Source organism: Caloenas nicobarica, chromosome 1 (genome assembly GCF_036013445.1).
Source record: "Caloenas nicobarica isolate bCalNic1 chromosome 1, bCalNic1.hap1, whole genome shotgun sequence".
Lineage (NCBI taxonomy): Eukaryota > Metazoa > Chordata > Aves > Columbiformes > Columbidae > Caloenas > Caloenas nicobarica.
Genome location: NC_088245.1, coordinates 119,723,898 through 119,749,335, shown reverse-complemented (window position 1 = coordinate 119,749,335; position 25,438 = coordinate 119,723,898). Strand labels below are relative to the sequence as shown.

At 46.5% G+C, this 25,438-nt stretch overlaps 1 protein-coding gene across 7 annotated transcripts in view; it reads left to right on the top strand.

Annotated features, from left to right (window-relative positions):
- PDE9A (phosphodiesterase 9A) overlaps positions 1 to 25,438 on the top strand; it is a 54,284-nt gene that overhangs the window by 13,283 nt on the left and 15,563 nt on the right. For 6 of the 7 annotated variants that reach the window (XM_065628632.1, XM_065628660.1, XM_065628613.1 and 3 more), the window contains exons 2-8: positions 2,624 to 2,694; positions 4,523 to 4,600; positions 5,559 to 5,602; positions 12,928 to 12,982; positions 13,818 to 13,888; positions 18,692 to 18,776; positions 23,824 to 23,905. In XM_065628632.1, the coding sequence (XP_065484704.1) occupies positions 2,660 to 2,694; positions 4,523 to 4,600; positions 5,559 to 5,602; positions 12,928 to 12,982; positions 13,818 to 13,888; positions 18,692 to 18,776; positions 23,824 to 23,905 (450 nt within the window). In that variant the 5' untranslated portion in view covers positions 2,624 to 2,659. Of the gene's footprint in view, positions 1 to 2,623; positions 2,695 to 4,522; positions 4,601 to 5,558; positions 5,603 to 11,061; positions 11,226 to 12,927; positions 12,983 to 13,817; positions 13,889 to 18,691; positions 18,777 to 23,823; positions 23,906 to 25,438 lie in introns of those variants that run through there. The other variant, XM_065628670.1, reaches the window with a different exon arrangement.

The window sequence follows — 25,438 nt, the reverse complement described above, 5'->3', positions numbered from 1 at the left end:
CACCCATTTCCCTGGTAGGCAATTACTAACTACCTCAGCAATTAAGTGCTTTGATGTTTTATAAATAAAAATATTGCCTAGTGTAATCTCATCTGGGTCAGAAAACAGGGAAGGTGGGTGTGTGTGCACGTATCGGTCACAGCCACTTCTTTGAGGTGACCAATATCGTTCTCTACCACAAAACTCCTGACACTTCACTCAAGAGTAAGAAGGCTCACCACCACCAGTGAAAACTGAGGTCTGATGCCTTAGAATCATAGAATGTCCTGAGTCGGAAGGGACCCACAGGGATCATCGAGTCCAGCTCCTGTCCCTGCACAGGACAACCCCACAGGTCACACCATGTGTCTGAGGCCTTGTCCAGTCTCTTCTTGAACACTGTCAGGCCTGGGGCCGTGACACCTCCCTGGGGAGCCTGTTCCAGTGCTCCACCACCCTCTGGGGGAAGAACCTTTTCCTCATGTCCAATCTAAACCTCCCCGGCACATCTTCCTGCCATTCCCTCGGGTTCTGTGGTTGGTCGCCAGAGAGGAGAGCTCAGTGCCTGCCCCTCCTCCTCCCCTTGTGAGGAAGCTGGAGCCGCCATGAGGTCTCCCCTCAGTCTCCTCTTCTCCAGGCTGAACAAACCCAGTGACTTTAGCCACTCCTCATACAGCTTCCCCTCCAAACCCTTCACCTTCCTTCAGCATCAGCTCGAGTGTTAGTGTGTTGCATTCCAGGCACAACAGGACTTAACCAGGCTGGCCAGATCTTGCACCATTGCCCTGATTCTCCCAATACACCAGGCTGGTGATGTCCTAAGCTGTCAGCAGGCATCAGCAGCTCCTTGCTGGCAGAGCATCCTGCAGGCCCTCCCACGGCCTTGCCATTGCCAGCAGCAGAGGTTTGGGTTGACAGCACCAACATCTCCAGGTGAGGGATTTCCCTTGGTGTCTGAAAGGCACCTTAGAAAAGGCACATGGGAACCATGTTACTGCAACGCTGTTATGATTTAGGAATTAAAGCACTCAAAAGCCAAGACTGCTGGAGTGAGGGTGCAGGCTTAAGTAACTCCTGGCACCTACGCCTTTCAGAAAAGTATAATTAGATGATGACATGCTGTTTTTCCATTGTGGTCCTCACCTTGCACGACATATGGGACCTGTTCGACTGATCAGACCGAGGGAGGGCGGTAGCAGTCCCTATTGCCCTCAGCCCCGGCCTCCTCCTGGCAGCATGAGGCAAGGCAGCAAAAACAAACCATTAGAAGGCCATTCCGGGTGACATGCTCCTCATTTTCTGGGTCACCAGCCTCCAAGATGATCTGTGGGCGTGCACATCTCCTGTGCCCATGGTGGATGGCAATGGAAACTGCACCTGAGAATATGGGATGTTATGGGTGGCCATGGGGGTTGGAAAATAGCATTTCAGGTGAGGCACCTGCAAGGAGAGGAGACTTTTGACCTTGATCTCCCTGTGCCTCAGACCTCATCTGCAAAAGATCATTTTCTCACTCCTCCTGAGTTTTGCCATTAGGTCTCCTCAAGTCCCTCTGAGCTGTGGCGTTCCAAACCCAGTTGCTATTTTTTTTTCAGGGGTGTGAGGGAGCTGATTTCCAGCCCTGGCCAGGGAAGCCGGCCCCCTCCACACCACCACTGGCCCCCACAGCCTGCAGCCATGCTGTTAACACCAGCAACCCAGGACAAATCAGCCCTGCCATTTGCTGTTGTGCATCTTTGAGAAGACAAGCCAAACTTGACTGCAATGAGGCATTTTATTTCCACAGCAGATTCAAAGCCTCCACTGCAGTCAATCAAAGGCACAGAGAGAGGCTTTCTGCCCCCCTACCCCAGCTGCAGAAGAGCTTCTCAACCAGGGAGCACCATCACCCATGTGTCCTGATGGATGCAGGAGTCTTGGGGAAAATTGTGGCATGGGATTGCGTTATTGAAGGCTGTATCACAAGGGGATCAAGGGGATGCTGTGTTCCCAGACCCACTGCTCCAACAGCCTTCTGCACACACGGGCTGTCTGGTGTGTGTGGAAGGGCAAGGCGATGAAGAGGTGTTTGGGGGTGTGGGAAGGAAACAGTGGCAAATTTTGTAATTCAAGATCCAAGCTCTGACCTAACAGCAGGAATGATACAACCTGATAGTCATCAGGAAATATGGCACAACCTGAGGGGGAAAACACCCTCTCTTCTGTTGAAAGCTACATTAAGCTGGTGTAGTCCAAAATGCAGTGCCCTTTTATACCATCCAAGGGCTTCCCCAAATCTGGGATGTTTTCTTCCTAATTATGGGCTCTTACATCCTTAATTTTGCAGTTGTTATCATGCTGCACCAATACTGCATTATGAGATACCTTTTGCTCTCAGTTCACATACATTATTGCTCTACTTCTGAACAACGCAACTGGCTCCCCAGGGCTTGCTTACTTTATCAAAAAAAGCACAGGTATTAAATAGGAGTAGAGAAATATTCCAGCTCACAAGTCAAATCAGATAATTTGAGTGGCAGGATGAGCCTTAAAATTAGCCCAGTTCACACCTGAATAGAGTTCATATCTCACTGGGAACCAACTGTTCTTTCTCTTCTTTGTCTTCTGCTTTTTTTTTTTCCCTTGCTGCTGTTCAATTTTGAAGGTGATCTTCAGTAAATATTGCAACTCCAAAGATATCATGGACCTCTTCTGCATCGCAACAGGGTTACCAAGGTAGGTTTCTCTTTTCATTTGTGACATTCTGTTCACTTTTGTTCCTCTACTTCTGGGGACAAGTTAAAGACAGGTCCCAAGTGATTCCTTTACCTGCCATTCAGAGTTCTCTCTTGTTACAGTCTACTGGAAGAAGAAATTTGGGCAATCCAGAGAGCACCATATGGAAAAGTGGATAAAGCTCTGGCAGGCATTGAGCCACTTCAGTGCCAGCTGTGCCTGAGGAACAGAGTGGAATAGAGTAGAATGGAAGAGATATAGACTAAAAATATAGCTAAGTACAGAAGCCCAGCCCTAAGTGCACGCAGGTTGTGTGCACCTACCAGTTGTGCCTCAGCACTACATTTTTGGCCATATAGACTGAAATGCAACCATATGTTTAGAACCTGTTTTTTAGGAAAAAAATTGGGGCCAATGAGAATCATTGCCACTAGGTGATAAATTTTCTGTTTAGATACAGTACAACCTAATCCTGGGTACAGGATGATCAAACATAAAGTACTCCAGCAGAACCATTTCAAAGAACACAAATATCCCCAAATCCATGGCCCAGGCCAAGTGTTTCCTAATTTATGTCATCCTGCAAAGTCCAGGCATCTCTCCTGCTGTAATTGCTTGTCGTGTTTGTTTCTCTTATCTTCAACCTAGAGAGCAGCATCCAACTTAAATGTCTGTGTTGAGAGGGATCCAGGATCAGGTGTACATGTGCGTCGGGGTCGGAGAGGCTAGTGCATGGTGGAGGGTGGCTTGGTGTAGCACCCAGACACTTCTGCACTACCTCCCCAGAGCAATGGTGCAGGTGCAAGGGGGAAGCCCCTTAGTCACATCTAGAAGGGGACATCTGCTGTCTGCATAAGGACCTTGAGCAGCGCAGGCCAGATGCACAGCAGTGTGCAATAAGCCATAGTCCTTACCTTTGTACACACAGGTTTACGATACAGGAAAAGCATAGGAATAAAACCCAAGCCAATCCTTTAATTGTGGGTTATTGCTTGACTCCAGCTCTGGGGACTGAAAAATAAAATTATCTGTATTGACTCAGAATTTGCATAAACTGCTGGACAGAATTAATGACATTTACTGTTTATCCTGGCTATTTCCTCCCATTTGCCATTAGAGAGGTTAATAACTCTCATTTGCCTATGATATCAAGTACTTCCACTCCATCACCCAGGAAACTTTGTTTAGCAGTTTTAGTCATTCATGAACAGAGTGTTCACTGCGTATTTGTCATTTCATTTTCAACAGAAGACTTTTAAAGAATGTTGATTTCAACCACTTTCATTTCTGGCTCCTGGAGCCAGAGTAAACCTCCAAGGCTTACATCTGAGTCTATGAGATCACACCTAGCAGAGCATTAAAAAAAAAGGTCCCATACTCAGCAAGATATTTGTTTTGGTTTTGTTTTGCTAAAAGAGTAACTAGACAATTCCAAGACATTCATAGCACCGGTAGTCATTTGTATAGCGTGAGTCAATACATAGCCGAGTCAATGTTTCACAAAACACAGCTTTTTAATAGAAACTATTAGTTGATGAGTCATCAGAATACATGAGTTAGCAGGGAGAAAAATTGCTCTGAGATCAAGGATGATCACACTTAACATTTTTCTGGAAACCTCTCTGGTAATTGAAATGGGTGAAACATCAAGACTACCCCCATCCTGTGCTTTGATCCTTTCTGAACCAAGGTAGAATGGGTCCAAGTCAGTGCCAGGCCAGGCCAGGAACGCTGCAGGAGAGAAGTTGCCTATGCACCATATGCAGCAGCACAGAATTTCAGCCAGCATTTCTAGGTCAAATAAACCTCTTTCAAACATGCTTTTCAGGAACACAACAATCTCCCTTTTGACAGCAGACAATTGCATGGTATCCATTGATCCAACCATGCCTGCAAACTCAGAGAGGTAAGCCTTGCTGCAACCGGCTCTTCAAAAATGGGGTCAAGCCCAAGGGAAGCGGGGGTGGTTGCCTACAGATTCCTTTTGTGTGTATTAGGGGGTGAGCAGCTCTCTGGAGGGAGATGACAGTAAGAATTGCATGCTGGCTTATAACAGTAATGCCTGCTGGTTTTAAAGCTTTTTAGTTGTCGTTAAAGTAGGAGTAATTGTCTGAGGAAAAAATACCATTTTTAAGTATTTCATGTGGAACATCTGTTCCCATTCCACCCTGTTTGCTGTCAAGTCTCCTAGATCCTTTGTTCCCCCACTCCTTTATTGCTCTCTTAGGACACAATCATGACATTACTTGCAAAGCAAAGTCAAGGTCTTCGATGAGGTTAGGCCTCTTCCATGCTGGCTTTGGCCCTTCCCACCTCCAAGTCCCTTTCTCTTCTTCTCCTTGGCTTCTTGTTGCTTGTTCAACCTGGCACTTTTAGTTTCACTCTACTCGCAGTTACTCTTTCTGCTATTAGTTACTTCATTGCATATTTCATCATTACTTATCACTGGCATTACTCTCACTGACACTGTGTGGCACAGCCCCAACAGCTGGGAGAGTTCTACTGCACAGGACAATGCATGAGCACAGAGCAAAAAGATGTTCCCCACCCCTGGAGCTCCCTTCTGACCTACAAAATTTCCTCACCATCTCAGTCCACAAGCTATCAAGGCTTGCCAAAGAGGAGGGTTTTTACCATGTTCATTGCTTGACCGTACAATACAAGAAGGATCTTTGTATCCAGTTCAGTAGTAAACCAAAGGGTCATGTGTTCATAAAAAGTGTCCATTGCATATTCAAACAGACAGGTTTTAAGAGAGCTTAGAATACATTCAGATGCTTCCTTCCTACTTCTCAGGGAGTATGGATGTAAGTACAACCTGCTTTCTGAGTCTTGCTAACATCAATCCTCCCTGACTCTTCCAGGTCTCCATACAAAGTGATACCTGTTGCCACGGGGCAGCTCTCAGGTAAAACAATCCTTTTCAACTGAATTTACTAACACTGAATTTGCAAACATTTGCACATGGAAATTACATGGCTACGATGCAAGAAAGAAAGATGACAGTGTCATGGTTGTATAGCTATGGCAGAATAAGAAATGTTTGATCACAGCGTTCTGGAGAAAAGTTAAAAAAACATCTCCAGATTTCAAAGTATTTGAGAGTGGGGTGGAATGTCTAGGGTTCAGGGGACTTTCACAGTGCTTAACTCTGGTCTGACTCAGCACCACTGGTGTCCTGGGGAAAGTGTCACATGGAGCGGTGGGTTTTTTTCAGGCAATGTGGAAGATGTTTGAAAGCCGGTCCTGCAGTGTTTTGTTAAACTCGTTCATCTCTCAGCACAGCTCTGATGGAAAGCTGAGCACAACATGTAAACCCCATGTTATTTCCAAATGGCTGAAGAACAAGCCTAATTTCTGTTGTGGGCATGGTAGCTCCAAGTATAATAAATACATAAATACACCTGACAAGATTAAAGAGGGCCTGGATGAAAGAACACATCTGGAGCACATTCTCCAGCTCACCACACTGTTGTACTCCACAGGCAGGACCGAAGTGGCACTTCTACCATTTCTCTTTGCCTGCCAGTGTCATGCTCAGGCCAACAGCTCTCAGGCACTGGAGCAGAGCACTTGTTTGAGGCAATTTCTGTAGAGCATCTGGCTCACGGTCTCTCTCTTCTGTGCAACTGCAGTATCTCCTGCCTCTCACTCCAAGGCAGCCTGAGCAAGAGCCCTGTACATCATGGATATACAGGGAGAGGCTGGCTGCTAAGGCAGGGGCTGCAGGATGATAGGAGATGTCAGCTGGGGACACATTTTGGAGCAGTAAAATGAGAAGATAGGAGAGAAAAGGGCCAAGAGGTTACGATTATCTTGGAAACGTAGACTGCACAGAAAGGAGGCAGCCAAGAAGTCTGGGGCTGAAAAAAAGTAGTTTGCAGGAATGGGTGAGGCTCTTGGGACAAGGACAAGGCAGTTTTGCTGGTCCCACCTAAACTTCTTGCTAATGCTAATTGCAGGTCCCACCTCTTGTTCTTGCTTAGTCTCCTGTGTACGCAAGAAAACATAGTGTCTCACAACACTGTCTTTTATCAGATGGGGAGGTGCAGGGAACCGAAGCCATTGTCTGAGGTAGCCACGTCTGCTGCTGCAGCAAAAACATCTGTAGGAGAAGGGCACAGCAAGGCAGTGTAGGAGGATGTTGGGGGGGACCAAGAGGCAACAGCGGGGAGCTTCTGCATGTAGAGAGCAAAGGCAAACAGAGAGCAAAAAGAACAAAGAAGCTAGGAAACAAGGAAGAACTTTATCACAGTAACATTTGTTACAAGCCATAAACAGGTCCCATGTCAGTGATTGCCACCGTTGCCAGAAAGCGGTAGTCAAAGCAGAGGGATGTGTGACTGCTAAGGGAAGCAGTCTCCTAAACTATTTCTTTATTGTAACAAACTCTGCTGGAATGGCATCACTCTTCTGGTCCAGGAGCAGACTATTTGCATTATCAGATCAGAAAAGGTGGGGTCTTAATAGGAGCATGTGTCTCCATGTACCAGCTGGCACGGGTAACCAGCAGCCATGTGCCCAAAGACAGAGAAAGACCAGCGAATGGGGCCGGTAGGGCTCTGCCGGGGAATGCCACTGTGCTATACCAGCTGGGAAGCTGGTTGAAGGGCCTTCTAGAAAATCTACCTTTTTTTTCCCCCCTAACATGAAACTAGCTGTATATTTTTATAAGACCATGTATGACTTTTTGCACTCTCCCAGGGCCCTCATTTTTCAGCCCAGCTGACAGCATATGGCTCTATTTTGTGCAGAATACAGCCCACTGTGTCAGCAAGGTCTGTCTTCCCTCTCTGTACTTTATAAACCAAGGACTTCCAAAAATCTAAGCTGAAAAGGGCAAGAGAAATTCTAGTCGTAGGTTGCCAAAGCACAAGTCTGCTATGGAAAGAGGAGGAAAGTTGAACTGAGTGTGATGGAACTAATGTTCCTCGGTATCTGTTTCTCTTTCACATGGGTTGTCATTAATCTTAAGCATTCCTGACATTTTGCTGAGAGTAGGAAGAATAAACAGAGTGGGAAATTGTTCCTCTTCATTAAAAGAAAAAAAACAGCTCTGTTCTAGTCTTCACTTCTTAAACAACTCTGCCTGTGTGATTCTGCTTCCTAAAGCAATTCGTCCAGACATATGCCAAAAAAGGGGTAACCCCAATTTTCACAGCAGTGGGAGGTAACACACCTCTTTTCAGCAGTATCCCAAGCAGCTGGAAAAGACTAATGCACGCCTCAGTGGAGAAAAGTCTGTAAAAGGTGGGACTGGAAAATACGATCCTTTGGGAGGAAAATACAAGCCATGGCTTTTGTCCAGCAGAGGAGATATCCACCGGAGTCCTGCTAAGAAACCGTTCTTCATTTCCTGGCCATAGTCCTGGGACAGGGTTGGAATTAAAAAAATTATGATTCCACTGAGCGTCCATTGGATGCAGCAGCGATTGCCGTATCACAGCGGGGTCAGCTGGCTGCAAGGCAAAGGGGGGCCCAGCTGGCCGGTTCTGAGCCTGTGGGGCCACTGCATCACGTGCAGTCTGTCATCCCATGGCCCCGGACCAGAAGGTGTGTGGCTGTCCCAGCAGACCATCAAATCCTCGGTGCAAAACCCTTCCTTCTCTCTAGGAGGTTTAAATTCCCAAGCCTATAGAACGGGCATCTTTCTCTCTTCTGACAGCAGAAAGGCTCTGGTCTGCATCCTCATGGTGGAACAGGCTCAAAACTCACAAACCAATAGCTTTGTTGCAGCTGTAATTAGTAGGGTTCAGGCAGTCTGTGATATTGCTGGAGATGCCAATTAAATGAACAAATCCTACTGGCAGCACACTCTTGAGAAATAAAATTGAAGTCTGTCACGTTTCTGATAGTGTGAAAACGCTATTGTGCAGCTCAAGTTAGCCTGACCCACCATGGTCCTAAACAGGGGGAAACATACGCAGGGGCTCCTCTACCTCTCCAAAGTTAGGGCAGTGAAGCCCAAAGAATGACCCTTTCGAGATCTCACCAGGGATGTGACCTGAGAGAGCATGAGATGTGCCGAGCTTAGCCCCAGCTCTCTCTGTACCTCTGTCCTCAGCTTGTTCTGATGGTTCCTTCAACACCAGCATCTCCTCATCCCTGGGGAAATGGGCAAGGAAAGCCAAAGAGAGCAGTGCCCGGCAGGGATGGAGGCCAACATGCCGGGAGAGCTCACCACCTGCCATTCCTTGCTCAGCAGCCTCACTGCCAGGGACCCCTGCCAGCCTCAGAGCCGCTTGGCCAGGCTGAGGCTGTAGGCAGCGTCTTCACCTCCCACTTCAGTTGCCATTCAGTTATTTGCCTTTTCAACTAACAAGTTATCTCGTACTTGCAAGGAGGAAAACCCACGGTCTCTCCTCATGGATATTGGCTTGCAGAAGGAGAGCTAGCTCCACCAAACCCGTGTAGCTTCCTGCTAGGAGGCCCACATCTGGATCGGTGCTAGCCCTGCCTTGCCCACCACTGAGCCCACCGACAGCATGCATAGCTGCACCAGAGGTCTCCGGGGACTGCTTTTTTCCTCTGAATGATTAAATACACAAGATCTTGTGCAGATTGCTATTGGTAAAGTGACAGAACCTTGTCACTGTGCCTAAATCTTCTTATTGTGGCATCTCTCTGCCTTTTGGAGGCATATTCACACTCGCAGCTCAGGCAAGAGGGAAAAGGCAGAGAGTGTGAGAGAAAAAACCCCTCCTGCCTGCTGCTCCCTACACACATCCCACGTGGATGCGTTGCAGTAGGGTGAGGGCAACTGCTCAGCTGTTTCAGGATTACTCACACAAGTAGGGACTTACATGCGGCAGCCCAAATTAACCTGGGCTGTCAAGTGAATTCGGTGTTCAATATGATGTCATTCACAGCTGTGGGCTTGGGCTTTAAGCACACCCCTTCCCGAGGCTTTTGTCCACCTGGCTGTTTGTTTTTTCTAAATTCCTCTGACTGCCCAGATCCAAACAAACTGCAGAAAGGGAAATACAGACAGGAACCCAAGCCAGAGGCACAGGCACACGTGAGAAAGAGACCGTGTGGCAGGAATTCACCAGCCTGACGCTGGCAGGGAAAGGCAGACTCCCATGTCCTCCCAGCCTCGCTTGGCCACAGCAGAAAAGACGAGGGAAACCAAGCCACCCCCACGACCCCCTGCCCTCCCCGTTCGCACCCCATTGAGGCTGGCAGGGTGGTGAGAGGAGCTGGGGAGGGCGGGAGGACGGAGGTGTCTCCCCAGACGTGATCCCGACGGGTAAGACGGGAAAGGAAGAGTCGCTGCCAAGCAAGGGCGGTGTGAAGGAGAGGGTGCATGTCAGGTGGTTATAAACCATCTGTGTCAGTGGGCACATAACCTGAGCTGCCCCAGTGTGTCTCCGTCTGGCAGGGAAGGTGTGTGTTCACTGCCAGCCCTCCGATCCGGCCACGGCAAGGAAAAAGTGCTGCTGCCACATTCCCCCTTGCCTGCTTTCCATGCAGACCTGCTGGAGACAGAGCTGCTGGGAGAGAGGGAGGGAGGGCAAAATGGCTCCTTGGTCTGCGATGCCCCAGCCAAGATCCCTGCTGAGCTTCGGCCAGGAGCCAAAGTCCCCGTGCCAGCAGCGAGGGCGGGAATGGGCCATGGGAAGCCCGGGGAGGCCTGAGCTGGTCTGTCCTCTGCCTGCCATGATGCCATTGCAGCGCCTTCTGGAGGTTTGTTTGTTGAGGGTTTTTTTCTACTTTTCTTTTGTCAGCTCTAAAATACAGCAAAAATCTGACTTGCTGAACACCCACACTTGCACACGTTGCACATTCATGGTGCTGGCAGGGGGTGAGCTGAGAAGAGGGTTACTGTTGGCTTTTGGGTTACTGCAGATGGGAGCTGGCCACCCTCAGCAAGGTGCACAGGCTGCAGCTACCTGTGGTAGGATTTCCTTTCCCCTGAGGTAATTGCAGCAGACCAAAAGAAGCAGCTGAGGGAAAAGGTAGCTGCGTGCATCTTGGGTATGAGCCCTGCCCAAAGGTATAAAAAAAGAAGACAGAGGGTAATGAAGGCAGTAAAAGGACACCTAGCCTTCCTGTTTCACAAAGGAGTGGACAAGCAAGACTGATGTTGGCACTATGTCTCACTTTCTTCAGAAGCAGAAGTTAGCAAAGGTCTTCCCCTTGGAAAGGAACAGGGCAAAGAAATGGATCTTTGTCTCTTTAAGATGAGATGAGCTGCCACTCTTAGTCATATATCTTTACTGCACCCTAGGGTTATAAAAACATACATCTTCGTTTTGAAAGTCTTTTATTACATCCATAAACATCAGATTGCAACTGACTGTTCCCTGGATGAGAATGTCCTAGTACTCCGAGTGAGTTTTGACAGGGGGAGGGAGTGAAAGTAAGATTGTGGGGCTTTTTTTACTGGAACCATGTTTATAGGGAACTTGTCAGTCTCTGGCATGCTACAGCCACTGTCAGAGAGCTGAGCGGCACCGAAGTGAGAGGACACGGGTTTCTCTGCTTTTTCTCACTGTTGGACTCGGGTACCACCCCAGGTGCTGCAGACGGTAAGCTTTCCTCCTGTCTTAAATAGGACGCAGTGTTTGCTTTGCTTCAGCGCTTGGGTTTTGTGAGAAAACTGAAAAATGGGTCTCTGTGAAAAGAATTAATCTCTTCATTTTCTCTGCTAGCCACTCCACTGGGAGTTGCACCGCTGGAAAAAAAAAAAAAAAGGAGGGAATTAGATCTGAGATTTGCAGAACTCAGAGTGCTTGCTCCAGTTTAGAGACATGGGGGTAACAGCCAAATTGTTTTGGCCAGAAAAGTAAATGCTCTTGACAAGTATTTTTGATATCTCTTATACCTGAGCAATTGCAAATCCTTTCAACAGGTATAAGAGCTACTCTTTAGAAATACATTATAAAAGCCGGGTTGTACTTCTGTCTGGTGTGTTTCGCCTGCGTGATTCCACTCCTGAGGCATCGTGTTCCCTCAGGCAAGTGCAAGAAGAAGCTTCAGAAATACCATTGGGGTATTTCTATGTAGGGTATAAATGGGTGTTCTGTAATCTGTAGCATGCATATGAGAGCATGCAATGTTTCTGCTCCTTGAGCATGAGAAACCAAGAGAATGACCACATTGCAGGCACAAGAACGACTGCAGCACAGTGCAGTTTAAATTGACTGGTGGGGGGAAGTGGGAGCAGCCTAGAAACAGCAGCTCACAGCTCAGCAAAGTGATTTATGCTTCCCCTGCTTGTGTGAATACAGTGTGGACAGACTGGAAGATGAGAAAACACTGGTATCGTACTTATTCCTTCCTAAAGCGCACTGTCCCTCGAAATCTAGGGTCTTGTTTTAAGGACTCTCTTGCTTTTCCTGTGCTACTGATTGCAATACTGTGATGTTCTCGGGAAGGGGCTGGGGTTTCAGGAGGCTGACTTTCCTGAGCAAGCTGAAGTGCCCAAGCACTGTGGTTGGCAGCGGGAGGTGGGGAGCTGCTGGCATGAGAGCTCCCAGCACGGATGCTGCAGCTCCATCTGAATTGTGCTCTCAAGGGAAAAGGGGCTGGGAAACTTGTGCACCGCTGCGTCCACCCCAGGAACAGGGGAGGGCAGACCTCATTTAGCAAGGATAATCACTTTGACATCTCATGTTTCCTGAAGTTTATGCATGGCAGTATCGTTCTTATGAAATTGCACCAGAAAATTGGTCTCCAGGATAATGTCCTGGTGTAAATCTGAAAGGCAAACTGGGTTTACTTGTGTTCATAAGCACTGCTGTGTTGTTTGTGGGTGTTCGGGCATGGGGTGCTGATGATGTAGGGGCAGTCCTTGTGAGCCAGACCTTTCAAAAGCAGACAGCAATTCTGGGTGTCCCACTCAAGAAATGCGAAACGGGTCTCCTGCTTCTCAGAGACCCAGCACCCCCCAAAAACCTTCTGACAAACTTTGACCATAATCTGCAGGCAGAGGATAACAGGTGAGATGAGGAGTCATTCCCAAACACTGCTACTGTTCAAAGGATCAGAATGACTTTTTGGCTAAATGCCTCATCGTCAGAGCTGGAAGTCTGGAGACATCACTTTGCATGGGGGTTGAGGGTGTCTTCTTTCCTCTGTCATTGTATGTTATGTCTTCCTCTTGGTTTTTTGTTTTTTGTTTGGTTTTTTTTGTTTCTTTGGTTTGGTTTTGGTTTGGTTTGGTTTGGTTTTTGTTTGTTTGTTTGTGTTTTTTTATTTTGGTTTGGTTTGGTTTGGTTTTTTTTTCAGAGAAAGAAGAATTGTTCCAGAATTTATTGGGACAGATTGCTGAGCAGTTCTCCAGGTAAGAAGCTGAACATCATTATTAATTTAAAATGCTATTTCTTGTATCAGCCTGAAGTGAAATTTTCACAAGAAGCAGAGGAACTTTTAAGATCTCTTTCAAATCCCACTCTTCCTGTGAAATTTAGGATTGGTATACATGTTATTTCCTGCTGACAACAATACAGTAGTTTAAACCAAAAGCAATTTTGGCAATTATTTTTTATCTAAAAATGAGATCAACTAGTAAATACAAATATTCTTATTGTATTCTTGGCCTCTTAGGAAGCAAAAGAAATGCTTCTTCATCGAAAAATCAAATCAACTGATTTGTATCACTTTTCCCTTTATCACCCCAAATGTGTCTCCTCCGAGAGGATTTCTGAACATCTGTACAGCTGCTTATTTTATGCCAGCTGTTTTCAATAAGACAGGTCAATCCCAGCACAACTCAGCAAATCGCCAGAGTAACTCAAAAGGAGGAGGGCTTCAGAGTGTGCAGACACCAAGGTGCTGCTGTTAGGCAAAGCATTATCAATTTAACTTTGCTTCCCTGGGGGGCAGAATAACAAGTCTCTGCCGAGAGATGGGGTAATGAAGTGTTGCAGAGCCACAGCACATTCTCAGGGCCGTAACAAAATCATTTGTTGTTAATTTTTCTGAAAATTAAACCTGGGTGTATTTTCGTCCCAAATTTTAGCATTTCCATGGAATATTTTATTTTTTCCATATGGCAACTGCACTTGGACTGATCAGCCCTCTGAAAAATGTAGACGTTTCTAGCAAATGGTCCTTTGTACCTTGGGTAGGTATGGCACTGAATGTATGACATTAATACATGAGGGTTTTCTTTGCAGGGTTTTTAAAATCAATGAGCTGAAAACTGAAGTAGCTAATCACTTGGCAATGCTGGAGAAAAAGGTTGAATGTGAGTGTCCCTTTCGTCATATCGCGGCGGGAACTGGTGCCTCAGAAAACCCCTTCACCTCAATGCCCCATTGTACTCCCCTCTGTCCTGCTCCTCACAGCCCCTTTGCTTTCTCCGCTGGCTCATAATTTGGCCGGCATTGAGCCCCAAAGGCCACAGGCCAGCCTGGGGTGAGGCCAGGGGAAGGCGGGAGCCTGTGGTAGCACCAACTGCTAGGGCAAGGCTGGGGAGGGCCCCCTTTGAGGGGCCAACCAGCCCCCCGCCAAGCTTTGGGCCTGGGGTCACGTCCTCCTGCTACCATGTCCCTGTAGCAGAGGGTTTCCACTGCCCACCTCCCCGTCCCCCACCTCCGGGCCCCCCGTCTGCCCTCCTGCACCCCTGCATACCCCAGCCCCCCATCACCTCCCCTGCACCCAGCAGTGACACCCCATGCACGGGTACTCCCTGCAAAACATCGTCCCCTCAACACACCCGGGCCCCAGCGCTTGCTGCTGCATTTTGTGATTAATTAAAGGAGGGAAACGCAGCTGCCTTCCTTCTACTTTGAGTTGGATATTTGCACAGGTCAAATGTGTTGTCTTGGAGAGAGACTTTCTCCTTTCAGAAATGCATTTACTGTGTATTAAATGGTCAGGTCAGTCCTCACAGCTGACCGAAGCCCAGCGCCAGCACTGAGACCTGACTATATTTCTGCCAAGAGTCATGTCAAACTCCTCCCTCTGCTGGGAAAGGGCCCGAAATGGGATGAGTTCTGTCCCCACAGCACACGTCCATGCTACATGCACAGCACAAACACAGCACAAATGCCGAAGTGTCCATGACGGGCAGTGTAGCATGTGCTGCCATACAGCCAGAGGGAACATCCCATCATCTTGTGAGGCAGTGATTTCTGGGCTGAAAACATGGGGCTTCACCCCTCACTGGCCATATTGCCTGGCAGACTACTAGGCAGCATCGATTTCCTTGCTTGTTCAGTGTGTTAGCAGTAACACAACCATATTCAGTTACCGTGCAACAACCAAGCTAAGTTCATCTGGTCAAAGAGCTCCTTTTCTATTGTGGCTTGTTGTTTTTCAGTATATTATGCAGAACACAGGTCCCAGAAAGGCAGGGAAGGGATATGAATAAGGCCCTGTTGCCCAGCACTGTTTTGACACCAAAGACCAGATCCTCGCTAATATGCAGCATCTACTCTAGGTGCACCTGCTTTAGCAGGTGGGTTGGACTAGGTGATCTCCAGAGGTCCCTTACAACCCCAACCAGTCTGTGATTCTGTGATTTAAGTCAGGATCCTTCTCTGGAGACATAAAAACCCCACCTGGACACATTCCTGTGTAACCTCATCTAGGTGTTCTTGCTCCAGCGGGGGGATTGGACTAGATGATCTTTTGAGGTCCCTACCAATCCCTAACATTCTGTGATTCTGTGATCCGGCAGAGTCTTCCTCGACACTACAGCTGTAGAAAGCACATTCTCACTGGAGCTGGCTGGAAAAAAAAAAAAAAAAAGTTTCTGGGTCATGGAAGAAGTTATTTTCTTGAGATTTCCCCTAACCAGAAGCTACCTTGACCCTGCAGCTGCTCAGTGAGAATGTTGCCTTTGTCAGCACCGAGAGGGAAAAATGTCCTTACTCAAAGACCAGCTGCAGGGGAACGTCCCTCAGAGGCCACCCCAGCCGCAGGCTCCCAGTGCAGTGGGAGCCCTCTGGCAATATCCCCAGAGGGGGCACTCCACGGTGTGCCTGTACCCCTCGCATAGACCTCTGCATCAAGCCCGGGTAGCAATTCTTCCCTGTCTGCTTGGCTGCTGTTTACTCAAGGCTCCACTGATTTATTCTTTGGTCCAAAAGAAAAAGAAGAAAGAAAGAAAGAAAAATAATTAGCTCAGTCACTCTGCATTTTCTGTGAAACTTCTGACCAACTCCAGACCTCGGGGCTATGTGCCATGGACCAGAACAAATCAGGCAAGCATTCCTGTGGGTCTTCTTATCCCATTGACAGCCCTGGCAAACAACTGTCCCAGCCGGCAAGGGGCTGCTTTTGGCCACTACCTCGCCCTGTAGACCCCCTAAGATCCCCGGCTGCACCTTGTGCACACTCTGCCTTTCAGCACTGGCAGCCCTTGGCAGTGGAAGGAGATAACGAAGATTTTCATGCCGCTGCCAGCAGAGAAAAAATGTGCATTGGCACTATTCAGCACTCTGCTGCTGGTTTAGGGAAGGCAGCATACCCAGAGCTGCCGTGCCGTGCAGGTGAACTGAACTCACTGGTCCCCAGAGGAGGCTTATTTCCATAAGTGGGTCTCGCCGCTGATGGAAATAGCAGCAGATGTAGCAAATCTGCTGCCATTCTGCCTGAGCGCTCGCGATCCCATCTCCGGCAGCCTCAGCCTGCAGGAAGGAGCTCCCTGGGTTGCCTGTCTACAAGTGCACCCATCTGCTTGAAATTGGACTTCCAGAATTTGCGACGGAGCCAAATCTGAAACATTTTGAAATCATCTCAGGCTTTCATCTTTGAAAAGCAAAACTGTGAGAGAAGGGGAGCGTCCAGCACCGTACTCGAGCTGGGCTCCCAGGGGTTGCTTTAAGAGCTGGATTCAGCCCAAGGATATCTTTAGACAGCACAAGGTCTTTTCAGAAGGTATTTCTTGCTGCAGAATAATATAATGGGCCCTTAATCAGTGCACATGACAAGGCCATTTATCATTTGCGAGCCAAATGTGAAAAGAACTGTGCTTTTGTTTTGCCTTTTCTCCTTCCTCCTTTGGAGATCCCTTTTCTACCACTTTCACACGTGATCTCCAGGATTTCTTCCCCAGAGGGGACATGTGTGTGGGCATAACTGCTCATGACAGCGCTACATCTGCACCTCACATAAAATGTTCTCAGACTCCTTCCCATTACTGCCTAGAGACGGCATCACAGAGATGTGTTTTCGAGCAGCCAAATCTTTTAACTGATTTTTAAATCCCACCTAAAGCTTGTGACTTCCCATTGGAAAATGCGTCCACGCAGGGCAAGCACTGGCAATGTCCCACGGCTTGACTTACTCTGCTCCAGTGTTTGCGCAGCAGCCCACACATGAATAAAGAAGCTGGCAAAAACTATTTACGATTTGTAAGCACCTCACATCTACCTTAAGAAAATAATTATGTAAATTCTCTCCTCCCTGGAGAGGTTTTGGAAGAAAAATAAAGAGATGCAATAAGAAAAAATGCTCAGGGCTGCCATTTTGCACCATAACTCCTCTTCTCTCTGCAGTTGCCTGCCCAACTACCCTGCTGCTCTGATAACTCTGCTTTGCTCCTACTGCTTCAAATAGGCACCAGCCAGCATTTAGACAGCTTGGAAAATGGACTATTCCATGAACTTCTCCTAGATTAATGCTCCGGGGTGGTACATAGCAGCACAGGACCTGCAGGTCAGCTGCAGCTCATCATCAGCAGTTGAACCAAGTACCGAAAAAAGCACAGCCAGATACTCAGAATGAAAACATTGAATAAGCCTGTATCATCACATTGTGATCACTCAGAGAAATTGCTTGTAGCAATGCTAGACAAAAAAAAAGTTCACCTGGAAATGAGATTTTTAAGTGGAGGGTGTCCCTGTAATCAAGCATAAATCAAAACCCTTTCCCTTTTCTCTCCTAAAATGTGGTGGTTTTGACTCGGTTCATATACCTCTCTGTTTTTCCAAGTTCCAACAGCAATCTTTGTTGTTACCGGCATAAAGAAAACAAAACTGAGGTCTCTGCTTATCTACAGAGTTGTGCCCTTCCAAGGCAGTATTTTGTCACTTACGTGCTACACTCCAGATAAGTGTGATTTTGACCATTATTTTCTAAGAAAGTGACCAAATACTGATTGTACGATTGCACATTCCCTCGAGTTCCCTGAACCACAGCTTGTCCGTGCAATGAGTTCAGTAAACAAATGAGCTGTGAAATGATTGCATGTGAATGACATATACTTCATAAATGGTGCTGTACTATGTCCTTGAGCATGCTGATAGTTCAACAAGAGGAAAAGAAAAGGGAGAATATTCTCATACTTGCAGTGTGTTAGGTTCTCACAGCTATGTGGAATGAAGTGCATTGCTGCATAAACGGGCAATCGAACTTTTTGCCTTGTGGCTCTCATAATTACACACAGAAGGGGAATACAGGATTTTTTGTGCCACATGCAGAAATAACCTTTGATTACAAAACTGATTGGCAAAAAGAAGTGACAGATCGTCAATACCTAAAAAAAATGAGATAAATCGTTAGAGCAAAACTTTTCACTATTTTTCTCTCCTGCGTTTTCGCTTTAGTTTCTCTGTATCTAGCAATGCTGCTTGGAGCTCTTTAATACTCTGCATGAACTTTCAAATTAAAACCTTTTATCTTAATGGGAATTCTAATCCTACCGGGACATGTTTGCCTAGCTGCGCTTATCATCCCATCACGGAGGGGTTTTTTTTTTGCTCAGGATTTCCTTTCATTCGTGTTCTACAGCAAAGAAGTGAAGGCACTAGAAGAGCTGACTGCTGCTAACAGCCGTGGAAAAGCTGAGAGGTTATAGCCATTCTGTGAATTAAAATACTGTAGCTATCACCTAAAATTGGCAGCGGTGAAGTCCTATGGGTTTTCAAAATATATCGCTTTGGCAGCACCTACCTGTGTGAGAACCGGGACAGACTGTAAGAGCTTGCTGGCTCACTGGATAACCCCACTGTTCAAGCCCTTTGAAATTTTGCACAATTGTGAAACGAGATCCTTCGACTTTCACCATGGTAACACCCCTGTTGTTTTCCTTTGTTGACAGTGGAAGGCCTGAAAGTAGTAGAGATTGAGAAATGCAAGAGCGACATTAAAAAGATGAGGGAGGAAATGGCAGCAAGAAGCAGCAGGTAAGTTCTTCTTTGGACCTAAGCAAAGAAATAAGCAGCTGGTTTCAAACTCTAATGTAATGTTTCTGCAGAATTATGTTACCTTCTTGGCTTAGAAGTAAAGGAGCAAGGAAACCAATAACCATTAAGGACACGGGCTTTAATTTAATGTTTGAAGATCTGTAGCCATTCACCAGTTAAAATAGCTTGGGCCACAGAAACAGAGAAAATGGTCTTGCAACAGAGAGTTATTTTTCAGCATACAGCAAGGGAATTCTTCATCCAGATTTACTTGGAGAAAGGGAATGGGAAAAGAACTTGTGCAAAGTGCGGTGTTTGTTTGGGAACCGGCTAACACTCGAATCAGCTCCAATATGTTCTGGGAAAATACCAAATAAACATGTAGCGGCTCTTCTAAATATGATCTCCTGCTATTATAAAATATCCATTTCAAACTCAACAAGAAATTGGAAGTTTACTTTCTGATTCAAGGGCTTGCTGTGCTTGTGAAGCTTGGTTTCACTGTAATTAAAACAACGGCAGAAAAAAATTGCATTTTGTATGGTATGCAGTCTCAGCTGGAAAGTCTGCCCCCTGTGTCACTGAAACACCCCATTAGGACAAACAAATCATCACTGCAAGATTATGAATACTTCTGGGAAGGTTGCTGAAGAGAGATATAGTGCGTTGCTCAAAGTGTGGATGAAGGGGAATTTTCTCAGCAAATGTAACTATGCTATCTTGACAGCCTCTCTCTTTTTCTTCATTTGGGGTCAAATTCTCTGACCTTTAATCAAAGCTATTTCCTATTGAGGGCAATGGGAGATTTGCTCCAAGAATTAGGCTTTACAATGACTCGCTTTTTTAAATCTTGATATGCAGATATGTCAGGAAGCACGGTGTTAATACATTCCTATTAAGTCTAAGGCCAAATTCAGCTGTCATACTAGTATAAATGCAGAATAACATTATTAACCTCAGATCTGCTCCAGATTTATACCAGTAGGATGGATTGCAGTTTGCCCTGTGACTTGCGTATTTCTTTTTCAGGTGTGTGAGAAAATCTCATTAGAAAACTCAGAGCTCAGATCGGCAGCAAATGCAAAAACATGTACTCTGATTCATGCTGGGTGTGATGTGAATAATGTGTGTTCCCAAGTGTATGTCTTTACTTTTCTTCAACTGTTGTAGGGAGCTGGGAGAGCTGCATTTACGAGCATAGTGACGCACAGGCAAATAGGGAATTAAAACAAAAAAAAAAGTTGTGACAACTTGACGTTCGCCCAGTTGCCACCACACACACATCAGGAAGTACGAGACTGTCCCAACAGCAGCAGTGACTCATTCCCGTCCCAGATCTTGTCACCATACTATCTATATTTTGTAGTATAAACAGCAATCTGTTAACAAGAAAAACAGGAATGGGGAGTGCTACATCTGCCCGGTGCAGCCAGCTCCAGCTGAGATGTAGCCTTCACCAAGGGCTTGTAGTGAGGTATGACAGCCACCAAAAGCCAGAGACCAGCACAGAGCGTGATGCTGGAAAGCTGTGGTAAAAACCAGTGCTGTGCCCAGCAGCAGGCAGGGCTGGGCACACCTGCCCAAGCCAGCCTGCTCCGAGCTCACACTCCGTAGCTGCTTTCGCTGAAGCAGGAGCTTAACCTGCTCTGCTCTGCATCGCTTTGTGCCGTATCGATGTGGTAGCTACCTGTCACAGCTCTTCTGGGTTGCCTTGAGCTGGGTCTTCCTCCTCCCAGCTGCACAAAAGCTCCTCCACCTTGCACAAAACTCTGCTGGCAATCAGCTGTTACCCTAAGGGCTCAGATCTCAGAGTAGGAGCTGCATGTGGCTTGGTTCCGTATATAACCAGGAGTGGCTATGAGTCACTTTTTTTGCTATGAGAGTAAGGAGAGGATGCTCCTTGGTGGCTGGCCATTAAAAGGGATGAGCTGTGGTTCCCTATTCCCAGGCAACCACAGCTCTGCAGCAGCCATGCCCCCAGCCTGGGGGTGCTTCACCCCAGAGCGGCTGAGCAAGCTCTCTTCCATTGGCGTGAGATATATGCATGCTGTGGGGGGGAACAGAGGCATCCCAGGGCAAGTGGAAATGGTTTTGCCCCTATTTAGACTTGTCATCCATTGTGTAACATCATTTGCTAGATAATGCGTTACGATCGCGATTAGGGTTCACATCTAAATTTAATTAATGTACATAAGTATGTGTGAGTGCATATATTCCTTCAATAATATCACAGTGTACACAGCTGTATTCTTGTACAGAAAGAGGTTTATCAAAGTCATCACTCAGTGAATTCTGCTCCTCTTTAGAAAGCAAAGCAGCCCTGCTTGCATCCCTTCAAATTGCTTTTTTTGCTAGTCTGCTTTTTGCGCTCGCTACTGGCAGACGCTAATAACATTATAGTGTCATTTAAAATCACGATCATTTGCAGATACTGTTTTACATTTATAAAGGTCTGGTGCATCCTGGCTCTGGTGTGTTCCCCAGCATGGCAGGATGAAGGCTTTGATATCTTACTGCAGCTGGGAATTAGGTAGTTGGCTGACCCTCAGCTAACCCTGACAGCCAGCTCCAATTAGGGCAAGGAATGCCCAAATCTCACTATTTTAGTCCTACTAATACTCCTCACAGTGGAGTTTTGAGGAAACAGCTTTAGAAACAATTAAGGCAGCTTTTCACCAACTGAGGATCTCCTTAAATAGGACAGAAAAAGGCCACTGGTTGAAGCCAGCTGACCACCATGAATTGTAAGATGATGTAACTTTTGCAGTAATCAGACAACACCATCAGAAATGACAGCAGACATCAGGAGAAAATAAAAGAGATTCAGACCAGTTCCCAACAGAGAAGCACTAAAATCAGATGCAATGCAGAATATATGAAATAATTTTAAAAGGAACTGGCTGAAGGAAAGAAGCCAGAGAGTCGTGGTCAATGGGGCGGAGTCTGGTTGGAGGCCTGTCTAGTGGAGTGCCTCAAGGGTCAGTTCTGGGACCAGTATTATTCACTATATTCATCAATGACTTGGATGAGGGAATTGAGTGCACTATCAGCACGTTTGCTGATGACACCCAGCTGGGAGGAGTGGCTGACACGCCAGAGGGCTGTGCTGCCATCCAGCGAGATCTGGACAGGCTGGAGAGTTGGGCAGGGAAACATTTAATGAAATATAACAAGAGAAAGTGCAGAGTCGTACGTCTGGGCAGGAACAACCCCAGGTTCCAGTAGAGGTTGGGGAATGACCTATTAGAGAGCAGTGCAGGGGAAAGGGACCTGGGGGTCCTGGTGGACAGCAGGATGACCATGAGCCAGCACTGTGCCCTTGTGGCCAAGAAGGCCAATGGCATCCTGGGGTGTATTAGAAGGGGGGTGGTTAGTAGGTCCAGAGAGGTTCTCCTTCCCCTCTACTCTGCCCTGGTGAGACCTCATCTGGAATATTGTGTCCAGTTCTAGGCCCCTCAGTTCAAGAAGGATAGGGAACTGCTGGAGAGAGTCCAGCGCAGGGCAACAAAGATGATGAAGGGAGTGGAGCATCTCCCTTATGAGGAAAGGCTGAGGGAGCTGGGTCTCTTTAGCTTGGAGAAGAGGAGACTGAGGGGTGACCTCATTAATGTTTATAAATACATAAAGGGTGGGTGTCATGAGGATGGAGCCAGGCTCTTCTCGGTGACAACCAACAGTAAGACAAGGGGTAATGGGTTCAAGCTGGAACACAAGAGGTTCCACTTAAATTTGAGAAGAAACTTGTTCTCAGTGAGGGTGACGGAACACTGGAACAGGCTGCCCAGGGAGGTTGTGGAGTCTCCTTCTCTGGAGACATTCAAAACCTGCCTGGACGCCTTCCTGTGCAACCTCATCTGGGTGTTCCTGCTCCGGTGGGGGAATTGGACTAGATGATCTTTTGAGGTCCCTTCCAATCCCTAACATTCTATGATTCTGTGATTCTGTGAAATAAAGTTAATGGAATACTTTAATCATCTTCTTTTGAGGAATTTCTTTTAGCTTCATTTGACAGAAGGCTTGAAAAATGAGAAAGGATAATCCAAATGTTAGGACTACAGGGATAAATACAAAATGCAAGCAGATCAACCTCACATGATAGTTATTAAATCCACCTGATCAGCTACCTGGGAAACACATGTTGAATTGAAGTACCATGATTGCCATGGGTGACACCACAGAGCTCTTAGTTTTATTGTGCCCCCCATGGCTGTAAGGCAAGAAACTGCTCTCACGGTGTGGTGCAGTGCAGTGCAGTGCAGTGCAGTGCAGCAACCTCGATGTTCTGCAGAGGCTGCAAGGCTGGTGTGCACCTCTCATCGTCATGGTCCTCTGCTCAGGTGGGACAGCAGAGCTCTTCCCCACACAGAGGAAGGAAAAGTAGATAACTGGCAGCAGGTGCTGGTGTTAATAACCAGGCAAGTGTTAACTACCTGTAATTGCTAGCAGTGGCTCCCTTCCTCCAGGACCAGGGATGGAAGAAGACTGTGCCTGCAGAACCCATGCATCACTGCTTTTTTTTCCTGCCTGGAGGGCAGCAGGCAAGACAGTCATGCCATCAAAATGGACGGTCTTACCTGAGCTTTAACAAGGCCTGGAGCTGGGCTGTAATAAGCCATGGGCTCAGAGGGTGCCTATGCCAGTAAATAAGCACAGGTGTGGCACTGTCCGTGCCCAGTGTGGCCCCTGGCAGGGCTCTGTGGTCCTTGGACCACCATGCCTGCTGTGGACAGCAAGCTGCTCGCTGGAAGTTACTTGGTTTAAATAGAAGCGGTTGGGTATCCATGGATACATGCCTGAAGACAGACACTCCTTGCTTGAATTCAAATAGATCGAGAAGGGGCAACGGCGGTGTTGTGCAAGGGGAGAAAATCCTAAATAGGATCATATTTTTAAAGCATTTGAGCAACACCACATTGGAAAAGAGAGAGGCTGGGGAGTGGGGTAATTCTCTGAGTGATGCCTACTGAATGACCAGAGTACTTCCAGCATTTTTCGAGGCACTGTGGTTCTGTTTCCATGATGTTAAGAGCTGAATATTTCATTTCAGGACTAACTGTCCTTGCAAGTACAGCTTTCTGGACGAAAACAAGAGGCCGACTCCCCGGCGGGATGTACCGTCCTACCCAAAGGTACTGTGCAATGCTTGCTCTTCTAGCAACCTGATCTAGTTGAAGATGTCCCTGCTCATTGCAGGGGGGTTGGACTAGATGACCTTTGAAGGTGCCTTACAACCCAAACTATTCTGTGATTCTATGATTCCCAGAATCCTACCACATACTTGCCATCCTGACAAGTGCTGGTTCACAGTGCGTGACTCCCTAGCCATCTACCTCCTCATTATTCTAAATGCAGGGCCTGATCCAAAATCCCTGGAAGCCAACAGAAAAAGCTGTCGTTGCCTGTGGTGATTTAAAGTTGGATCCTCAGTAGTCTTTAATAAATGAAAGCTCATTAGTGTTTGAAATGTTAATGAACATTTTGCATTTGTCAACATCTACCACTCTTTTGTCTAGTTACATTTATTTATTCTCCATGCTCACAGCAAACAATCAAAAATAGGCTATAATGTTGTACTCTAATTGAAAATAGTGCTGCTGCCTGTTTTCTCTAATGGATTATTTTTTAATTTGAAAAGTAATTTATGGAGATGCTTCACCTAGGGAAACAAAGAGAAAATGTGACATTGGATTCTCTCCAGAATGATTCATTGTCCCTGTGAAAATGAGTTAATGTATTTGCTAGAGAAAACCGTAATGCTTGAAGAAAAATATCTACTGGGCAAGTACAAGTACAAATTCACCGTGATGAATGAGGCTGAAACCATGAAGCATGCAGGATTTTTGGTCCTAGCACCAGTAGTCTTTGCCCACAGGAATTATTTAAAGCCACCAGGTTATGTCTGCTCAGTGCCCAGCTCAAACTTTGACAAAACACCAGCTCACACATGTGCAAACCAGTTTAACAGTAGACATTCACTTGCACACATCAAAGCTGGCTCAGCCACTCTGAAGTTCATGTGGTCCAGTGTGATGCAGGTGTATGATATGTACATGCATTCTTGCATATTTGTCTTCAGAGCCTTTCAGAGCAACGAATAATAAGTTTGGCTCTTTATTCTCCTCTGCCTAGCAAAAGTAACGTCTAGGTCTCTGAAGTAGACATCATGAGACTTAGATTTCTTTTAATTAACTTTTGACCAAGAGGCTTGTGCTCCTGACACTAACGTGTTTTTCTGAAACATATCAGTTCTAAACCAGGTTTTGTCCTTTGATAAGTATATACGTCAGATCAAACTTTGATGCATTGCTATGATATTAGAATCTTGAATTAACAACCAGTGTTACAAAGAGTTGTACTGACTGACTGCAGAGTAAACTGGTAGTCTGTATTTCTGTATTATCCTTAGGCCAAAGATCATAGGAGTTTTAGTTTTAGGAGTCTGGGTTCTGTTTGACAGATTTGCAAAATTTCTTGTCAGGTGCTGGATTTGTCCAATGTCAGTGAGGCTAGGAAATGATGAGTGCACTGAAAGAAGATGTCAGTGTTATCAAATAACGAATCTGTACTGCTAATTCACAGTTTTCTTGCAGAACATCGTATTAAATGCATATTATATATGCAAATGCAAAAATCGTTGCTTTCTCAAGGAGGAAAAAATTAAT